Raw genomic sequence first — 17284 nt, 5'->3', positions numbered from 1 at the left:
CTTAACAGATTTTAACTATGCTTCGTTATCTGGTTTCTCCTCCTAGAGGATATTAAATGCAAAAAAATATAAGGGCGAGAAAGAATTATAGAACTTAATAATAAAGACAGTGGAAAGTGAAAACTGACAAGAGCTGACCAAAAATGAAACAAAACAAAAAATGTTAAAAAGCAGTCCAAAAACAATAAGCACAGTAGTATGGCAATATCTTAACTATTTTGCAGTGAGATGTAGCCCTGAGGAAATCATGATATTCAATATTTATAAAGATGAACATGGTAACACAGTATTTATTTTCCTTATACTCTAATACAGGGCTTTCCTGCTGGCTCAGATGGTAGAGTCTCCTGCCTACAATGTAGGAAACCAGGGTTCAATCCCTGGGTCAAGAAGAACCCACTTCAGTATTCTTGCCTGGGGAATTCCATGGATAGAGGAGCCTGGCAGGCACTAGTCCATGGGGTCATAAAGAGTCGGACACGATTGAGTGACTAACACTTTCACTTTCATACTCGAACATGGGAGGAAATTTTGTAGTATGGAGTTTTTATGCTTAAGATGGAAAAGGTATGTTTTTTGCATAAAGGTCACTCAAGCTGTCTGCTGCACGGGTTGGATAGCTTTTATCTAATTTAACCCTCCCAAGAGAACCTGCAAACTCAAACTTGCTACAAACTGAGGACAGAATTTTCAGATACAGAATTTGTTTCTTGCTTGTCTGCCTCTTTAATGCTAAAGAATGAAACTCAACCAATACTTGGTTACTGAAATGCCATATTATATTTTGTTAGAACAACTGACACATGAATCAAAGCATCAAAAGACCCCATAAATATTGTTTAATTCTTTTGCTGACATACATCTGCTGCATAGGAGGGTAGAAGACCTGTCTCAAGGAGAAGGACTTGTGAAATTGTGTGAGTTGCAAGCTGAACTAACCATTCATTTCATGGAACTCAGTTTATACCTGAAAGAGCAACTGACAAACTATAGTTATTCAAGCCTAACTATTTAGCATACATTTTCTTGAAAATGAAGTAATCCTGCCATTTCACAGAAAGTAAGTTAGTATTTGATGCCAGGGATGAAATTCAGGCTTTTGGATGAAAATTAGAGTCTCAGAAAATTTGTATCCATCACTGTGGACTTCACTTCTCATTACTTTTCTGAAGAGATCAGTGGCGATAGTTAATGAATATTGAGATTTTTTTATATTGTATAATGTGTCAACATATGGAAGACCTGTGTATTTTCTAGACTACTGCATGTTGTTACAAAACCATCCAAGAGTAAAAACGTCATTTAGGGGCTTCTCTGTTGGACTGCAAGGAGATCCAGCCAGGCCATTCTGAAGGAGATCAGCCCTGGGATTTCTTTGGAAGGAATGATGCTAAAGCTGAAACTCCAGTACTTTGGCCACCTCATGTGAAGAGTTGACTCGTTAGAAAAGACTCTGATGCTGGGAGGGATTGGGGGCAGGAGGAGAAGGGGACGACAGAGGATGAGACGGCTGGATGGCATCACTGACTTGATGGAGGTGAGTGTGAGTGAACTCCGGGAGTTGGTGATGGACAGGGAGGCCTGGTGTGCTGTGATTCATGGGGTAGCAGAGTTGGACACGACTGAGCAACTGAACTGAACTGAACTGATGGTCCAGTGGCTAAAACTCCATGCTCCCAATGCAGGGGGCCCAGGTTCAATCCCTAGTCAAAGAACTAGATCCTACATAGCACAACTAAGAGTTCACATACTGCAGTTAAGGTTCCAAACGCCACAACAAAGACTTGATGCAGCCAAACAAATTAATATTTTTCTTTAAAAGAGTCATGCAAAGTGCAAGACAGACCAATGAATTTAAGTGTAACAATACAAAAAGTTTATTCATATGGTTTTAGATTCCACGTTGCAGCTAATCTTTAAGGAGATATCATTTATCAAGTTTTGTATGATATCAAAGAATATTTGCAGATAATATTAAAAATCTATGTGAGGCTGCCTTTTTCTCATATGCTTCAACCTAAGCAGTCACAACAAATCAAATGCAAAAACAGAATATAATATAGCTATACTCTGTCAAACCAAATATTGATATTTTATAATTTTCAAAACTATACAGTAATGCCAGGTTTTTCATTAAAGCTTTGTTGTTTGAGGGAATATAAGGGTTTCACCATTAAAAAATACATTGTGTTAACTTGCAATAAGTTTATTATTTTTTAATGGATTAATAGTTTTTAAATTTCTCAGTTTGAATTTCTAATATAATAATAATAGATATAATCCACATAAACAAAAGCTTTTAGGGCTCCTCAGTAATGTTTGCGTGTAAGGGGATTTGGAGCCAAAATGTTTGACAACTGCTAATCTAGGGTCTCGAAAATCATCTAAGAAGTTTGGACTTTATTCTGAAGACAATAGGGAAAGAAACACTGTAGAGTTTTATGTCGGGGAGTAATAGGACCAGATGTGTGTTATAAAAGGACGACTCCTCTAGGTAGACCTTTGGGTCTGAAGACGACATGACCTACAGAAGGAAGACCAAGAAGCAGCACCAGATGGTCAGGACTGGGTGGAGGGCGGTGGTCACAGGATGAGAAGGGATGGAAGATAAATGTATGAAAACTGTTTAGGGGACCAAATGCTTGGGGCTTGGTGAGCCCTCCAGGTGCACTAACAGAGCTTTGAACACTTATTTTTTGCCGCCTCAGGTCTTAGTTGTGGCATGCAGGCCTAGTTGTCGCGGGGTAGGTGTGATCTTAGTTCCCTGACCAGAGATGGAACCCCCGTCCCCTGTATTGGAAGACAGGTTAACCACTGACCATCATAGAAATCCCCAGAGCTTTTGATTTAAGGGGAAACGTAGACTTCAGTTCTGGATGTGCACCACTGCAGGCCATAGAGGATGGTGGATACAGTTGGCTCTGAAAGTCTGAAGAAAGGTCTCAGCCAGACACCTGCTGTGGGATCATCAACATCTGACCCTGCTAAGTCACTTCAGTCATGTCCGACTCTTTGCAACCCCTTTAAGAGTGTAAGGGGATTTGAAGCCAAAATGTTTGACAACTGCTAATCTAGGGTTAAGTAGATATAAGGGACTAGATCTGATAGAGTGCCTGATGAACTATGGACAGAGGTTCGTGACATTGTACAGGAGACAGGGATTAAGACCATCCCCATGGAAAAGAAATGCAAAAAAGCAAAATGGCTGTCTGAGGAGGCCTTACAAATAGCTGTGAAAAGAAGAGAAGGGAAAAACAAAGGAGAAAAGGAAAAATATTCCCATCTGAATGCAGAGTTCCAAAGAATAGCAAGGAGAGATAAAAAAAAAGCCTTCCTCAGCAATCAATGCAAAGAAATAGAGGAAAACAACAGAATGGGAAAGATTAGAGCTCTCTTCAAGAAAATTAGAGATACCAAGGGAACATTTCATGCAAAGATGGGCTCAATAAAGGACGGAAATGGTAGGGACCTAACAGAAGCAGAAGATATTAAGAAGTGGCAAGAACACACAGAAGAACTGTACAAAAAAGATCTTCACAACCCAGATAATCATGATGGTGTGATCACTCACCTAGAGCCAGACATCCTGGAATGTGGAGTCAAGTGGGCCTTAGAAAGCATCACTATGAACAAAGGTAGTGGAGGTGATGGAATTCCTGGAGCTATTTCAAATGGAGCTGTATCATTTGGAGCTATTTCAAATCCAGAAAGATGATGCTGTGAAAGTGCTGCACTCAATATGCCAGCAAATTTGGAAAACTCAGCAGTGGCCACAGGACTGGAAAAGATCAGTTTTCACTCCAATCCCAGAGAAAGGCAATGCAAAGAATGCTCAAACTACCGCACAATTGCACTCATCTCACCTGCCAATAAAGTAATGCTCAAAATTCTCCAAGCCAGGCTTCAGCAATACGTGAACCATGAACTTCCAGATGTTCAAGCTGGTTTTAGAAAAGGCAGAGGAACCAGAGATCAAATTGCCAACATCCACTGGATCATGGAAAAAGCAAGAGAGTTCCAGAAAAATATCTATTTCTTTTATTGACTATGCCAAAGCCTTTGACTGTGTGGATCACAAGAAACTGTGGAGAATTCTGAAAGAGTTGGGAATACCAGACCATCTGACCTGTCTCTGAGAAACCTGTATGCAAGTCAGGAAACAACAGTTAGAACTGGACATGGAACAACAGACTGGTTCCAAATAGGAAAAGGAGTATCTCAAGGCTGTATATTGTCACCCTGCTTATTTAACTTCTATGCAGAGTACATCATGAGAAACGCTGGACTGGAAGAAGCACAAGCTGGAATCAAGATTGCCGGGAGAAATATCAATAACCTCAGATATGCAGGATATGACACCACCTTTATGGCAGACAGTGAAGAGGAACTAAAAAGCCTCTTGATGAAAGTGAAGGAGGAGAGTGAAAAAATTGGCTTAAAGCTCAACATTCAGAAAACGAAGATCATGGCATCTGGTCCCATCACTTCATGAGAAATAGATGGGGAAACAGTGGAAATAGTGTCAGACTTTATTTTTGGGGGCTCCAAAATCACTGCAGATGGTGACTGCAGCCATGAAATTAAAAGACGCTTACTCCTTGGAAGGAAAGTTATGACCAACCTAGATAGCATATTCAAAAACAGAGACATTACTTTGCCAACAAAGGTCCGTCTAGTCAAGACTATTGTTTTTCCAGTAGTCATGTATGGATGTGAGAGTTGGACTGTGAAGAAAGCTAAGCACCGAAAAATTGATGCTTTTGAAGTGTGGTGTTGGAGAAGACTCTTGAGAGTCCCTTGGACTGCAAGGAGATCCAACCAGTCCATCCTAAAGGAGATCAGTCCTGGGTGTTCATTGGATGGACTGATGCTAAAGCTGAAACTCCAATACTTTGGCCACCTCATGCGAAGAGTTGACTCATTGGAAAAGACCCAATGCTGGAAAGGATTGGGGGCAGGAGGAGAGGGGGACGACAGAGGATGAGATGGCTGGATGGCATCACCGACTCGATGGACGTGGGTTTGGGTAGACTCTGGAAGTTGGTGATGGACAGGGAGGCCCGGCGTGCTGCGATTCACGGGGTCGCGAAGAGTCGGACATGACTGAGTGACTGAACTGAACTGAATCTAGGGTCTCAAAAATCATCTAAGAAGCTTGGACTTTATTCTGAATACAGTAGGAAAAGAAACACTGGAGAGTTGTAGTCCACCAGGCTCCTCTGTGCATGGGATTCTCCAGGCAAGAATACTAAAATGGATTGCCATGCCCTCCTCCAGGGGATCTTTCCGACCCAAGGATCGAACCCACATCTCTTATGTATCCTGTATTGGCAGGCGGGTTCTTTACCACTAACAGCACCTGGAAAGCACCATCAACATCTGGGTAGTAATTAAAACCCGATGAGCAAACCTGACAGAGGAGAAATGGAATTAGAAGTGATGAGAGTCAAGGACAGGACATTGGGGAAGACCATCATTTAAGAGAGAGAGGAAGGACAAGACGGCCACAAAGGAATATAAGAAACGGATTGACTGGAGAAGTCAGCTGAAGAATCAATTGACTGTGGCTTCATGGGAAGAGAGGACTTCAAGAGAAGTATCAGATACAGTTGAGGAGCCAAGCAAAATAGAAGCCAAGAATTATCAACTGGATCTCTCATAGAGGTCGTAGTGACCTTAGCAAGAGTGTTTTCAGTAAATTAGAGGAAGGAGGGAAATATCATTGCCATGGGAGTTTTTATAATCAGCTTTAATTATGATTACAGGAGCGAGCCAAAGGGGTGGGGGGGGGCGGTGAATAACTCAGGCAAAAGTGTAAGTGGATCACTCTGTCCTGCTCCAGAGGTCAAGGAGCTCATTCCAGTTACTGGGGCCTCTGCCACTATAGGGGGCTCGGAAAGGAGCACCACCCTTGTGGGTTCAATTAAACTGAACTGAAGCTCGTATGGGCAGCTGGGCATGCTACTTGCAGTGGAGGGTTTTCAGCCCAGAGACCAAAGCATCCCAGGCCATCCGTTTCCCTCAAAAAATCCAATGAGAGCTTTCCACCCACTTCTAGGCCTGAGGGACCAGAAAAGGTCAGACCCTGAAAACCCACTTCTTAAAAGTATCTGTGTCTGATGTAAAGGAATTCAGAAACAATCCAGGAGGGCAGAGATGTCCTTCATAGCCTTACCTATAATACTGTCAATATTGTAAGTAACTTAAATGCCCAGCACAAAGATGGTAGCATGAGCCATGGCACATACCTACTTAATGGAATAAAAGGCAGCCACTGAAACATATGGTTGTGGAGATGATGTCAACAAGGAAAAGGCTATCATAAAATGTTAACAGCAGAAATTATCCCCCAATTCTGGTATACCGTCTGACTACAATTGTGTAGAAACAGACATGAGGATGATTGGAAAAGAGATCTTGCCTGTCACTGTGCCGGTGTTTGTATTATGGAGGTCAAGGGTGGAAGTTTTTCCTCTGTCTTCTCAACGTCTCATGATTTTAAAATATATTTTATATTTTTTAATTTAAAAAGAAAAAAAATTCAAATTTACTTTTGGCTTTCCTGGCAAGCGATGGCCCCTGGAGGGTTTTGGACACAGGTGGGCTGCCGACTCGATTTGGAAGTCCCACTCTGACCCGTCATTGACGGCCACAGTCAGTGCCCACAGGTCGTTTAGAAGGGAGCCTCCTCTCAAACCACAATCTCAGGTCCCTTGGCAGTGGAGATCTGGGGCCCTTCTTTCAGCAGGAGTGTATAAACTGCTGGCCCTCTGCTTCAGCTGTCCCATCTGTGACAACAGCAGCTTTTTCTGAATGGCCACTCCCCTCCATTGACCAGAAGAACCTGTTTTTCAACACAGCCTTTTGTTTAAGTTAAAACTCATAATGCCGATGATAAATTACAGCACAAAAGCTCAAAGATCTCGGTTTCTGACATCTGTGCTGCTAATTAGTTTCTGTTCAGTGTTACGTTCCATCTTCTCTGTTTTCCTTTGGAAAAAAAAAAATACGTAAATGTAAATACATTTTCACATATCCAGACTTTCATTTCAATATTCAGAAGCAGACATATAGTTTCAGTGCCCTGAGCAAATCTGGATATGCGGCCAGGGATTGGATACTTCATTTTATATTCCATTATATTGCATTTTTATTCCTACAGCTCTGAAAGCAAGTCTGCTCAAAGAAGGCCCAATTAAAAACCAGATCTTCAAAATAATGAGGATTTTAGCTTCAAATACCAGTTCCATCACAGTTGTAACAATGATGGTCACTACCCGCCTTGAGCGCCCACTGCATCTGAGCACCATGTGAGGTGTCACGGGTGCTCCTCCCAGGCAGACCTGGGCTCTGGGGGCAGTGCCTCCCGCGGTCTCAGCACTGCAACTCAGCACACCTGGGTTTCTTCCCAAGTCTCTGCCCAGCGCTCACATTTTCCCCCTCTGCATCCCAGGCTTTTGTTATGCTTTAATTTCCAAACAATTTAACAACCCAAGCAAAATCTTTTGGACTAATTGAATATCAGGCTTTGTGTTCTCTTTTACGGCATTACTGATACCCAGGCATGCCTCAGAGGCGTTGCAAATTGGGTTCCAGGCCAACCATAGTAAAGCAAGTCAAAAGCAAGTCACGCACATTTTGGGGGGTTCCGCAATGCATATAAAAGTTATATCTACACTATATGTAGTCTGTTAAGTGTGCAATAGTAACACTATGTCTAAGAAAATAATTTATATACCTTAATTTTAAGATACTTTATTGTTGAAAAATGCTCACCATCATGACAGTGCTCGGTTGCCACAAACCTTCAATTTGTTTAAAAAAAAAAAAAAATGCAGTATCTGCAAACCACAGTAAAGGAAATAACCGTGTAACACCATCATTCTTCCTCAGCTGGCGTGTGTACAGTTTGCCCCTATGGCTCATTCCTTCCCTGTGAGAGCTGCTCATTTTCGTTGAGTTTCCAAGAGTAACCTGCCCGCCTCTTGTTCCCTGTCACATCCCAGGACATGGAAGGCTGCAGCCGAGGAGGGCACTTGAGCCCTCTTGCCCATTTACCTGAGGTGAGCCTCGAGCCGCCCGAGGCTGAGGAGGGTTTGGTAACAGACTTCTGTCACTTTGTGTCTCTGTTCTGTTCAGTCGGTGTTGAAATGCCAGTGATTCCATCTACCCAGACAGCACTGGTGGAAATTTACCACGCAGCATAAACTGCTCATGGTTACTGATAGATTCATTTCCAGAACTAGGTCAGTTAACTTGTTTCACTTTAATCTGTGGGCTTTGGATTGGGTGAAATTATACAAGTGTGAATTCTGCTTATTAACTATTCTATTGTAAAAGCATTTCCAAGTCCTGCCACAGTTCCTTCTCTACGGTTCTCAAGTTGATCCCTTTCTCGGCATCCTTTTTGCCCCCGTCCAGCTCAAAACCGAGTGAGTATGCTCCTACCTAGAGGACTGTGGCAGTTGGTCCCCCAGCCTCTAGGCCCTGGGGAGTCAGGGTGAATGCCCCAAAGCACAATTTGACCATTTACTGCCCAACTTAGAGCCCACTAGTGGCTCCCTCCCCAGCCCTTCAGTCTGCCCTGTGTCCCATCACCTCCTGCCTGTCCACTGCTCGGAGCGCCATCTGGAAGGCCTGCTGCCTTTTGTCCTGTAGGTTGCTCTGTCCTTACCCTGTTAAATCCTTCTCCACTCCACCTCTACCCAGCTGACCCCCCTTCCTCCTCTAGGACGACTCAGACAGGCGTCAGCTTCTGTAGGAAACTGCCTCTGATGGCCCTTCTGCCTCCAGGCCAGCCCGCTCCCCTGGGGTCTCCCTGCCATCTCCCTGTGATCCCCTTCCTCATCCTGCTCATCGTCCTTGTCTCTCAGTGTTCCTGGTGTCCATCCCTCTGGCCCGGGCACTCGCCTGTGCTCCTGGCAGGATCTGAGTGAGTCAACCTGCCCTTCTGGCCACCCAGCAGCACAGGGATCCCTGGAGCAAGGGGAAGAGCCGCAGAGTGAAAACTCTCATGGAACGCCTCGACCACATGCTCCAGGGCTCCAACAGGGCTGACAGCGTGATTCCAGGTTAACTCGAGCTCGCCGCCTCCCGAGTCCTCCCACTGAGCAGGAAGGGGCTGTCTGCGGGGATGTCCCCCAACCCCCTAACGCAGTTGTTGGCTCTGTAAGAGTCCCTTGAGGGCCGACTTGAATTCTGATGCAGGCTCCCCAGATAGCGTTCTCTGTATCCTCCTCCCTCGGTGATGGGAATGTTTTCCCGGAAAGTCCGAGGCTTCAGCCATGTGGGGTGCACTCTTCATCACTCCCGCTTGCTTCCCTCTTCCTTGGGGGTCTGGAAAGAGCACTGGGGACAGACAAGGGACGCTCACAGCCTCCGATCTCAGCACGTTTGTAGCCTCCTGACCCAAATATGCTCCCGTCCCAGAGACTTGCCATGGGACGATAGTTTGCTTTTGCCCTGTGACTGGTGTGTAGGTGAACCACAGGCCTCTTTCCGTGAGCCCATATGATCCCAGGGGACAGTGTGGAGGCTTCCATCAGAGGCCCGAGGCCCCTGCAGACCGAGTGTCACATGTGCCGTGTGTGGGTCTGGCTCTTCCTGAAGAGCGCCTGCCAGACAGGTTTTTAATGGTGTCTCAGTTGTTCAGGCAAAACACGCTCTAGTGACTGGAGGTGTTGGTTTTGTTTTGTCAGTGACGAGTGGGAGCAGGTGGGATAGACAGTCCGTGAGATCACTTATCAGAGTGGTCAGTGAACCCCGAAGCTCCGGGTCCACGGGTCTCCCTAAGACCTTCTGGTTCTTTGCAGCCCCAGGCACTGGAGTCTGTGTCTGTCATGGCCAGGTGTCAGCAGCAAGGCCTCCTGGAGGGGGCGTCTCTGTTTGTCCTTCACAGCCCTGTGACCTTCATAGACATCTCTGCTCGGTCACAGCATGGCCATCAGAGAGATCCGCATTGTTCTAACATGGCCGTATCACCACCGAGACTCAGATGGTTCCGAGCTGAATCCTGTGAGATCAGGAATACACACGCGCGCACCCTGACATACAGATACACCCTCTTAACATGAGATCCACTTCTCAGAAACAGGTAATTTATACATTCACAAAATGATGAACTTTCAGCTAAGAATTCTAACATTTCAGTACCACGATTGAGAACCAGGCTACATTTGTCAAGTGACCGAAAGCGAGGTTTTTCAGAAATTATTAGCTAGGTTTTTCAATATTGAATTTATAGTCACAGTGAGTATATCACCGTGATGTTTCCAGGATAAAATACCGGCACTTTCACTTTTCTGGCCCCAGACATTCAGCATATATCAGTTTATTTGGGGAGATCTGAAGAATTAGCTACTGTAAATAAAGTTTCCAAGAAGGTTTCTCCGGGAAAGAGGTGAACTTACAGTAATATGGGTGATATATTATTAATTAATAACTATGACCAGCCACTGCTTCAATTAAAAGGACAACGGATGAGAACGCCTAATAGGATATGCTGAATCTTAGTCTCAGGAGCACCAAAGTCTGCAGAGCAGACGGGGGGAGCGTTGTTTCTGAGGCTGGTTAGCAGGAGGCCTCTGGGACCGAGGTGTCACCAGCTGCCCCTTGGTCTGGGAATGTTTGCTGAGCTGTGACTGCACATCTCTCTGGAGCAATGCTCCTTTGGTTGCCAGAAGCGGAAACCCACTTCAGAACAGCTCAAGGAGAAAGAGGACTTTCTGGGAGGGCCACAGGGGTCTCCCAGAACCCAAGGACAGCATGCCCTGATGGCCAGGGAGAGTGTCACGTGGGGCTGACACAGGCAGGCGCCTGGAGGAGGGAATCTGATTGGCACGTCTGGCCCCAAGGACAGCCACGGGGGTGTGGACACGGCTGCAGGTGGTGTGACACATAGGCGGGCTTCTCTGACGGCCGAGCACTGTGTGGGAAGACGTCTAGGAATGTGTCCCATGGAGGTGCGGGTTGAGCTGGAGGGCCAGCATGGGCAAGTCTTTTAGAGACAAGTTAACAAGCGAGGACATCCCCGGTGTGGACAGGTGGGTGTGTGCGGTGCCCCGGGCTGGTCTGTGGCACCAGAGGGTGTTGGAGTGCGATGAGGCCAGACCAGGAAGCAGTCCCAGCAATGACAGGGTTACCCTGAGGGTGGTAGGAAAGGGGTGCGGAAGAATTCAGATCTCTGGGGGTTCGAGTGTTCAGAGGATCCGGCCTCCCAAGGTCAGTCTGCTGTGTGAGGCGGCAGCTTTCAGAGCAGCTTCTCTGTGTGCTCCTCTACCTCCAGCCCACCCATCCTCCCAGGAAATGACCAGAGGCCTTGGGAGCAGCCTCCACACGGGAGGGGTCACACGACCCGGACTCCCCGCCCTCAGGAGCCGGCCCTGGAGACCCTCGTAATCGCGTTACTATCGGCCTTTCCCCTTCCTGTTGCTCATTTATTTGACTTTAAGCACAGTTATTTTATTTTTAGAGGAATAATTTGGAGTTAATTGGCCTTCTGCCTTAAAAAATACCACCATTTCCATGTGATGATCGTGTGGGAGTAGTTCCATAGAACCTTGCACCCACCCTCTCTCCATGGAGCGGGACCTGACTCTCCCCCCACCCCTCAGCCTCTGATGACGAGGTGAACCGCTCCAGGAAGAGTGGCTGCTGGGCAGCCTCCACCTGCTGTCCCAGGAACTGGACAATGAAAGGAGAATCTGGGGGGCCGCCCCCGAGGTGATCTGCCAGAGCCCCTCACTCCACCTGTTCTCTCTCCCTGCAGGTCACGCAATATTTAAACTCACGTATCTAAGCAATCACGACTATAAACACCTCTACTTCGAATCTGACGCCGCTACCGTCAATGAAATCGTGCTCAAGGTGAGTGTTCCTTCTTGGCCCAGGCCCGGGGTGTGCAGGGCTGCACGCTCCCCCCCTTGCACCCCCGTCCCACAGCACTGATGAGGCTCCCGGGCCAGTTCTGCAGAGACGCTGCGCTGGCTACAGGTCACCCGGCTGTTGCGCACCCAGGCCTGGGCCACATCGTAAGTCAGCTGCTCTGCGCTGAGGGGCTCCCACCCCTCCAGTGTGTGACTCTGGCCAGTCATATCACCTCTCTGGGCCTCTGTTTCTCCTCCTGTAAAATGGGGATCATGTTAGCTACCCTGCTCCACCCCACCAAAGGGCTGCTAGAGAGAATATTAAATGAGATGCGGTGAGCCTACCTAGCTAAGTGATCATTCATTTTCCTTTTAAGAGTAGACATCATCAAGTATTAATAATAGTAGTACAAGTACTAAGATCTACTGAAGGGTCCAAAGTGCAGGATCTGAGCCAGGCACTTGACCTGTCCCCTCTCAAGGAGCCTTCACACCTCGGTGAGGTAGTGATATAAAATCATTCCCATTCCCTAGATGAAAACCGAGGCTCAGGGGAAAACACTCAGCCAGGATTGGGACTTGGCAGAACCGCAGCCTGACCCCAGGTCTGGGGGATTCTAGAACCTGTGCTCCTAAGGCCCCAGGTGTGCATGGCATTCAGGAATTTAAACAGGAGATTTCGGTGAAATGAATTGTTTCACAGAAACATTTTGAGTTTACAAAAGATTTTCAAAAGTGGTAGATGAGAATTAAAAGGATAAAGCTGCCAGGAGGAGAATTTAGAGCCGAGACAAGAGTATTGTAACCAGTTGGATGGAAAGCAGAGGATTTGTAGACTACCCCAGGTCAGAGCCCATCAGAATAGCCAGCGGGCGGTGCCTGCCTGGAGTGCTTGAAACCAGTGATCTAAGAGTTACCTGCCCACGTCCCCAGGCCACCCAGGGAGCTCATACCACACTCAGGGGCCAGGTAGAGAAATACTCCCATTACCCCGTCAGGGCTGGCCTTTTTTTTTATAGCCAACATTAAAATATTCAAGACTTGAGAAGGATTCTAGTAAAATTATAATCCTGTATTTGACATCAAAATAATTTTCACAACAGCAGATTGATGACAGAAACACAGGTTTATGACTTCAGTGCGAGACTGCGGAAGAACAAGTGCAGAGAAATCATTTTCCAGGACCAAATGCTCCCTGGAAGCAGATGCTTTTCTGCAAAATCCCCGAGGCCTAGCGCCTTCCCTAAATTGTCTGTTTTCATATGAAAATGCTTGTAGAAATATTGCATCGTGCTCGAGTCTCCAGGAGAGTCCCAGCCTGATTTACTTAGAGAAGCTAATGGTCGCGATCCTGATGGAAGATTAAATTTCACATTTCCAATCTCTGATTTCTAAAGCAATTTAAATACTTATCCTGATCTGCCACTGCCAGTGTTTTCGTGGGGCTTTGCACCGATACTCAGTGACTGTGGCCCCACTTGGTGGAAATGCTTCCGTCAGAGTTCTTCTCAAGTTGGTCATAGACACCAGTAGTGTATGTGGTGGTTCTAGAATTAAGGAGTTTCACAGAAAACAAGAGCTTTAGACTGAAACTGAAAGGAGGAAACAAGGATGAGAGGCTGATGTCAGACCATTACAAATAGGCAACTTGCCATCAAATTATTTTTATCTCATTGTCTTTTTCCCCATGGGACCCATTTATTGAGCACCAACTGTCTACAAGACCTTTGATGTACATGATCTCATTTCATTCTCACAACTGCCCTGCCCCATGTAGACATTATTGTGTATGTGTGTGAGCTCAGTTGTGTCGGACTCTTTGCAGCCTCATGCACTCTAACCCGCCAGGCTTCTCTGTCCATGGGGTTTCCCAAACAAAAATACTGGAGTGGGTTGCCATTTCCTACTCCAGGGGATCGTCCTGACCCAGGGATCGAACCTGTGTCTCTTGTGTCTCCTGCATTGGCAGGTGGATTCTTTACCACTGTGCCACCTGGGAAGCCTGTGGACACTATTACCCCCACTTTATAGATGAAAATATAGAGGCCCAAGGCTCCAGAGTGCACAGAGGTAGCGCACAGCTGAGCAGTCCCAGACTCCCCCACCCCCACCCCACCTGAGATAGAGTTGAGCTAAGCCACGTGTGGTCCCTAATTCTGCAGGCTTCGAGATGAATCTCAGAGGAATCATTGGTCTCTTCAGGTTGGGTTCTTCTCATGATCGAGTGATGGAGGCTGTGATTTTATTGACCATGAAAACTCCCTATATTTTTATGCCTTAAGCTGTAAAATGCATTGAAAGTGAAACACTCTATAGTGCATAAAATTGTGCAAGTTTTAAGCCACAGCATATTAACCAGCTAATGGCAGACCAAAGGGCGTTTTTATCTTTTGATTATTACATTAATCTTCCATTAAAATTATCTATGTGATTATCACAAAGCATTGAAGATAATAAATTTAGGAAATACTTGGCCTGTTAAGGATCATTTTTAAATGCTCTTGTCAAGTTACATGTGCCAAAAATACACTGAAAACAGTAGGCTGGCTGATTGTGCAAACAACTGAATCCAAAGATTGCTCTTATTAAGCATGATAAAGCCCCTTCTTTCCATGCATCGTCTGTGGTGTCCCACGTCATCACCCGGCCCTGCCGGCCTCATGATTTATTGCTCTCAGCTGGTAACTTGGCGAGGCAGCGGGCCGAGCGTGTCAAGCCTTCTGTACTCAGACACCAGCCCTTAACGCCTGCTGCTGGCGACTATCAGAGCAGAAAGTTTGGAGGGGATGCCGTGACAGAGCCCCAGCCCCACACGAGCCAGGCCGTCTGAACTGCTCCCCACCCCCAGCACCTCCGTTCTTTCTCGATCAGCAGAGGCCTCTCCCCTCGGGGCAGGACACGTGGCCCCCAATGTAGAATCAACAGAAGGGGTGGCTCAGTTCTCTAGCCAGGAGTATTCAGGTTTCTTAACTTTCAGATCTTTGAGGTTGGAGAGAAACGGTGTTGGTTCACAGACAGGCCCAGCCAGAGGGCTGCTGGGGCAGTAGGACAAGGGGAGTCTGAGGAGGTGAGGGGATGGGGGGCTCTGAGAAGGTGGGGAGCCAGAGAACTGATTCAGGTTCTAACCCAAACTCTTACAAGCTCCGTAACCTCAAGTAAACGGCATTACCATTCTGAGCCTCGGTTTTCTCCTCTGTACAGTGGGGATAACAATAGCAGCCACCTCCTCCTAAGGCCGTTGTTGTTGTTTAGTCGCTAAGTCATGACCGACTCTTCGCGGCCCCATGGACTGCAGCACGCCAGGCCTCCCTGTCCCGCACCATCTCCTGGAGTTTGCCCAGGTCCACGTTCATTGAATCGGTGATGCCATTCAGCCACCTCATCCTCTGCCAGCCTCTTCTCCTAATGCTGTTGTGAGGGTTAAATGAGGTCATCCTTGAAAAGTGCTCCAGTCACTGCTGCTGCCCTGTGCCCCTGCCCAGCCAGGGGCTCACCCTCGCGCCGGGCGCAGGTCTGATCACAGCACTGCTGCCCTTCCCTGGCTCCTCCCTGCCTCACTGTGTCTGGCCCCTCAGCTTCTGAATGGCCGTGAACACCCCCTTGCTGTGTCCCACTGTTGTGCCTCGATGCATGCTGGTTCTCCCTATCCCTTGTACACCCCAAACTCCTATTTATCCCTCAAACCCCAGCTCCTTTATCCCCTTGCCCCACATGTTCCCATTAGTTACTGTCCCCGTTCCTTTTTGCTCCTTCTGTATCTGTTGTCACGCTTGTTCTGTTGGTCACTCACTAGGCTGTGAGCTCCTTGGGTCAGGAACCAAGTCTTAATTTTCCCTCTGCAACGTGAGCCAAGCATGGGACGAGGCTCAGACAGGACAGGAACTCAGTGCCAGAGGTGATGGTGGCAGTGGCCACCCAGCATGGGGGGATCTGAAAAGAGCCCAGGAGACCTCAGGGGTAGCAGCAAGGTTGACACTTGGGAGGCAGCCCAGCTGTGCCCCTGCCCAGGGTTCCCACGGTGCCTGTGCCAGCTTTGCCCGTGACCTCTTGGTAATCCAGGGCATCTCGGTCCCCTTCTCTGAGCCTCACTTTACTTTTTATCAAATGAGCCACAGCTAGTGGGGCGCTTTTGAGCTTGGAAGTACCCCAACTGCTGGGAGGCTGAACACAGAGCCTTATTTTGGTTTGGTTTTCATCCCTGTGATGTCTTGTCTTTCAGGCAAGCTAAGCAGGGCTCGGGGAAGTTGTGTGTGAGCCCAGGGCCGCACAGCAGGCGGGGACAGAACCAGGGAGGTTCTGGGAGGCAGCACATGGTAAGGAGGGAACTCAGGCTCAGGAATCAGAAAAGCTGCACCAGAGACTCAAAGGCCTGCACAGCCACATGTCTTCTTCAGACCTGTTCCCCATCGTGCAGTGGGCTTCGAGCCCACCCTTCAGGGTCGTGGTGATGACCAGACTCTGTGCTCAGGGGAGCACCGGACCCAGGGGAGCACCGGACCCAGGGGCTGCCCAGCCCAGGGCCAGGCTCTTCCCTCGCTCGTCCTGGGTGAGCAGAGGGTGGCTGGAAGTGACTGGGCTGTGTCCTCTTGCTTTCTAGGTTAACTACATACTGGAATCGCGAGCAAGCACTGCCCGGGCTGACTATTTCGCTCAAAAACAAAGAAAACTGAACAGACGTACAAGCTTCAGCTTCCAGAAGGAAAAGAAATCAGGGCAGCAGTGACGGCGTTCTCCAGCTTCAGTCTGCTGCCGGAGCTCAGAGCTGCCTGCTGGGCCAGGTGGCTCTCGCCCATCCTGTGCCCTGCGGTCCTCGGGGGGGCCAGGCTCCCGGCTCACGGGGACAGGGCTGGTGGGCTCCAGGGGAAGGGGGGGCACCCCCTCGGACAGAGCTGGGGACGTTTCCACGGGACCGAAGCCTGAGTGACAGCGGCTTCGACGAGCAGTGCCCGGGGCCGGACGACACGGCACGGAGCCATGAGAGGCCCCGCCATCTTCACTGCCTGATGGCCCCGCACGAGGATGTACATAGCTGCGCCCAGACGTGTCCTTGCAGCTTGATCAAATTTCCTAAAACAAGCAAAGAACAAAAGTGTACATTTCTGTTTTTTTTTCTTCTTCCTTTTAATAAACTCTTTATCATGGTTGGTATGACGGACCATTCTTTGGGGCAGGATTGATTATGTTATTCTCTTTAAAATCTGCTCCCCATATTGAACAGGCAGATTGGAAAAGCTATGGCTCGATTTTTCAGAAGAAATGTTTAGGGTTTAGTCAATAGTTTTAACTATGCCATTTGTTTAAATGAGCGTGTTGCTCTGAGGATAGCATCTTACTGAAGTTCGGGAGGGGACGTAGTGATGTGTGTCCAGGGCTGCGCCACCCACCCCTTCAGAAGCTTTCTCTCCTCAGCTTCTCCAGCA

At 47.6% G+C, this 17284-nt stretch overlaps 1 protein-coding gene across 11 annotated transcripts in view; it reads left to right on the top strand.

The window, feature by feature from the left end:
- The window catches only part of MAPKAP1 (MAPK associated protein 1), a 232978-nt gene extending 215966 nt beyond the window's left edge, over positions 1 to 17012 (top strand). For all 11 annotated transcript variants that reach the window (XM_019970850.2, XM_019970851.2, XM_019970845.2 and 8 more), the window contains 2 exons: positions 11768 to 11865; positions 16462 to 17012. In XM_019970850.2, coding sequence (XP_019826409.1) covers positions 11768 to 11865; positions 16462 to 16587 — 224 coding nt within the window. In that variant the 3' untranslated portion in view covers positions 16588 to 17012. The remainder of the gene's footprint in view (positions 1 to 11767; positions 11866 to 16461) is intronic.
- Positions 17013 to 17284: the final 272 nt, after the last annotated feature.

The sequence above is a fragment of the Bos indicus genome, chromosome 11 (assembly GCF_029378745.1).
Source record: "Bos indicus isolate NIAB-ARS_2022 breed Sahiwal x Tharparkar chromosome 11, NIAB-ARS_B.indTharparkar_mat_pri_1.0, whole genome shotgun sequence".
NCBI lineage: Eukaryota > Metazoa > Chordata > Mammalia > Artiodactyla > Bovidae > Bos > Bos indicus.
Note: the sequence above shows the minus strand (reverse complement) of the source record. Positions and strands in the feature narration are given on the sequence as shown.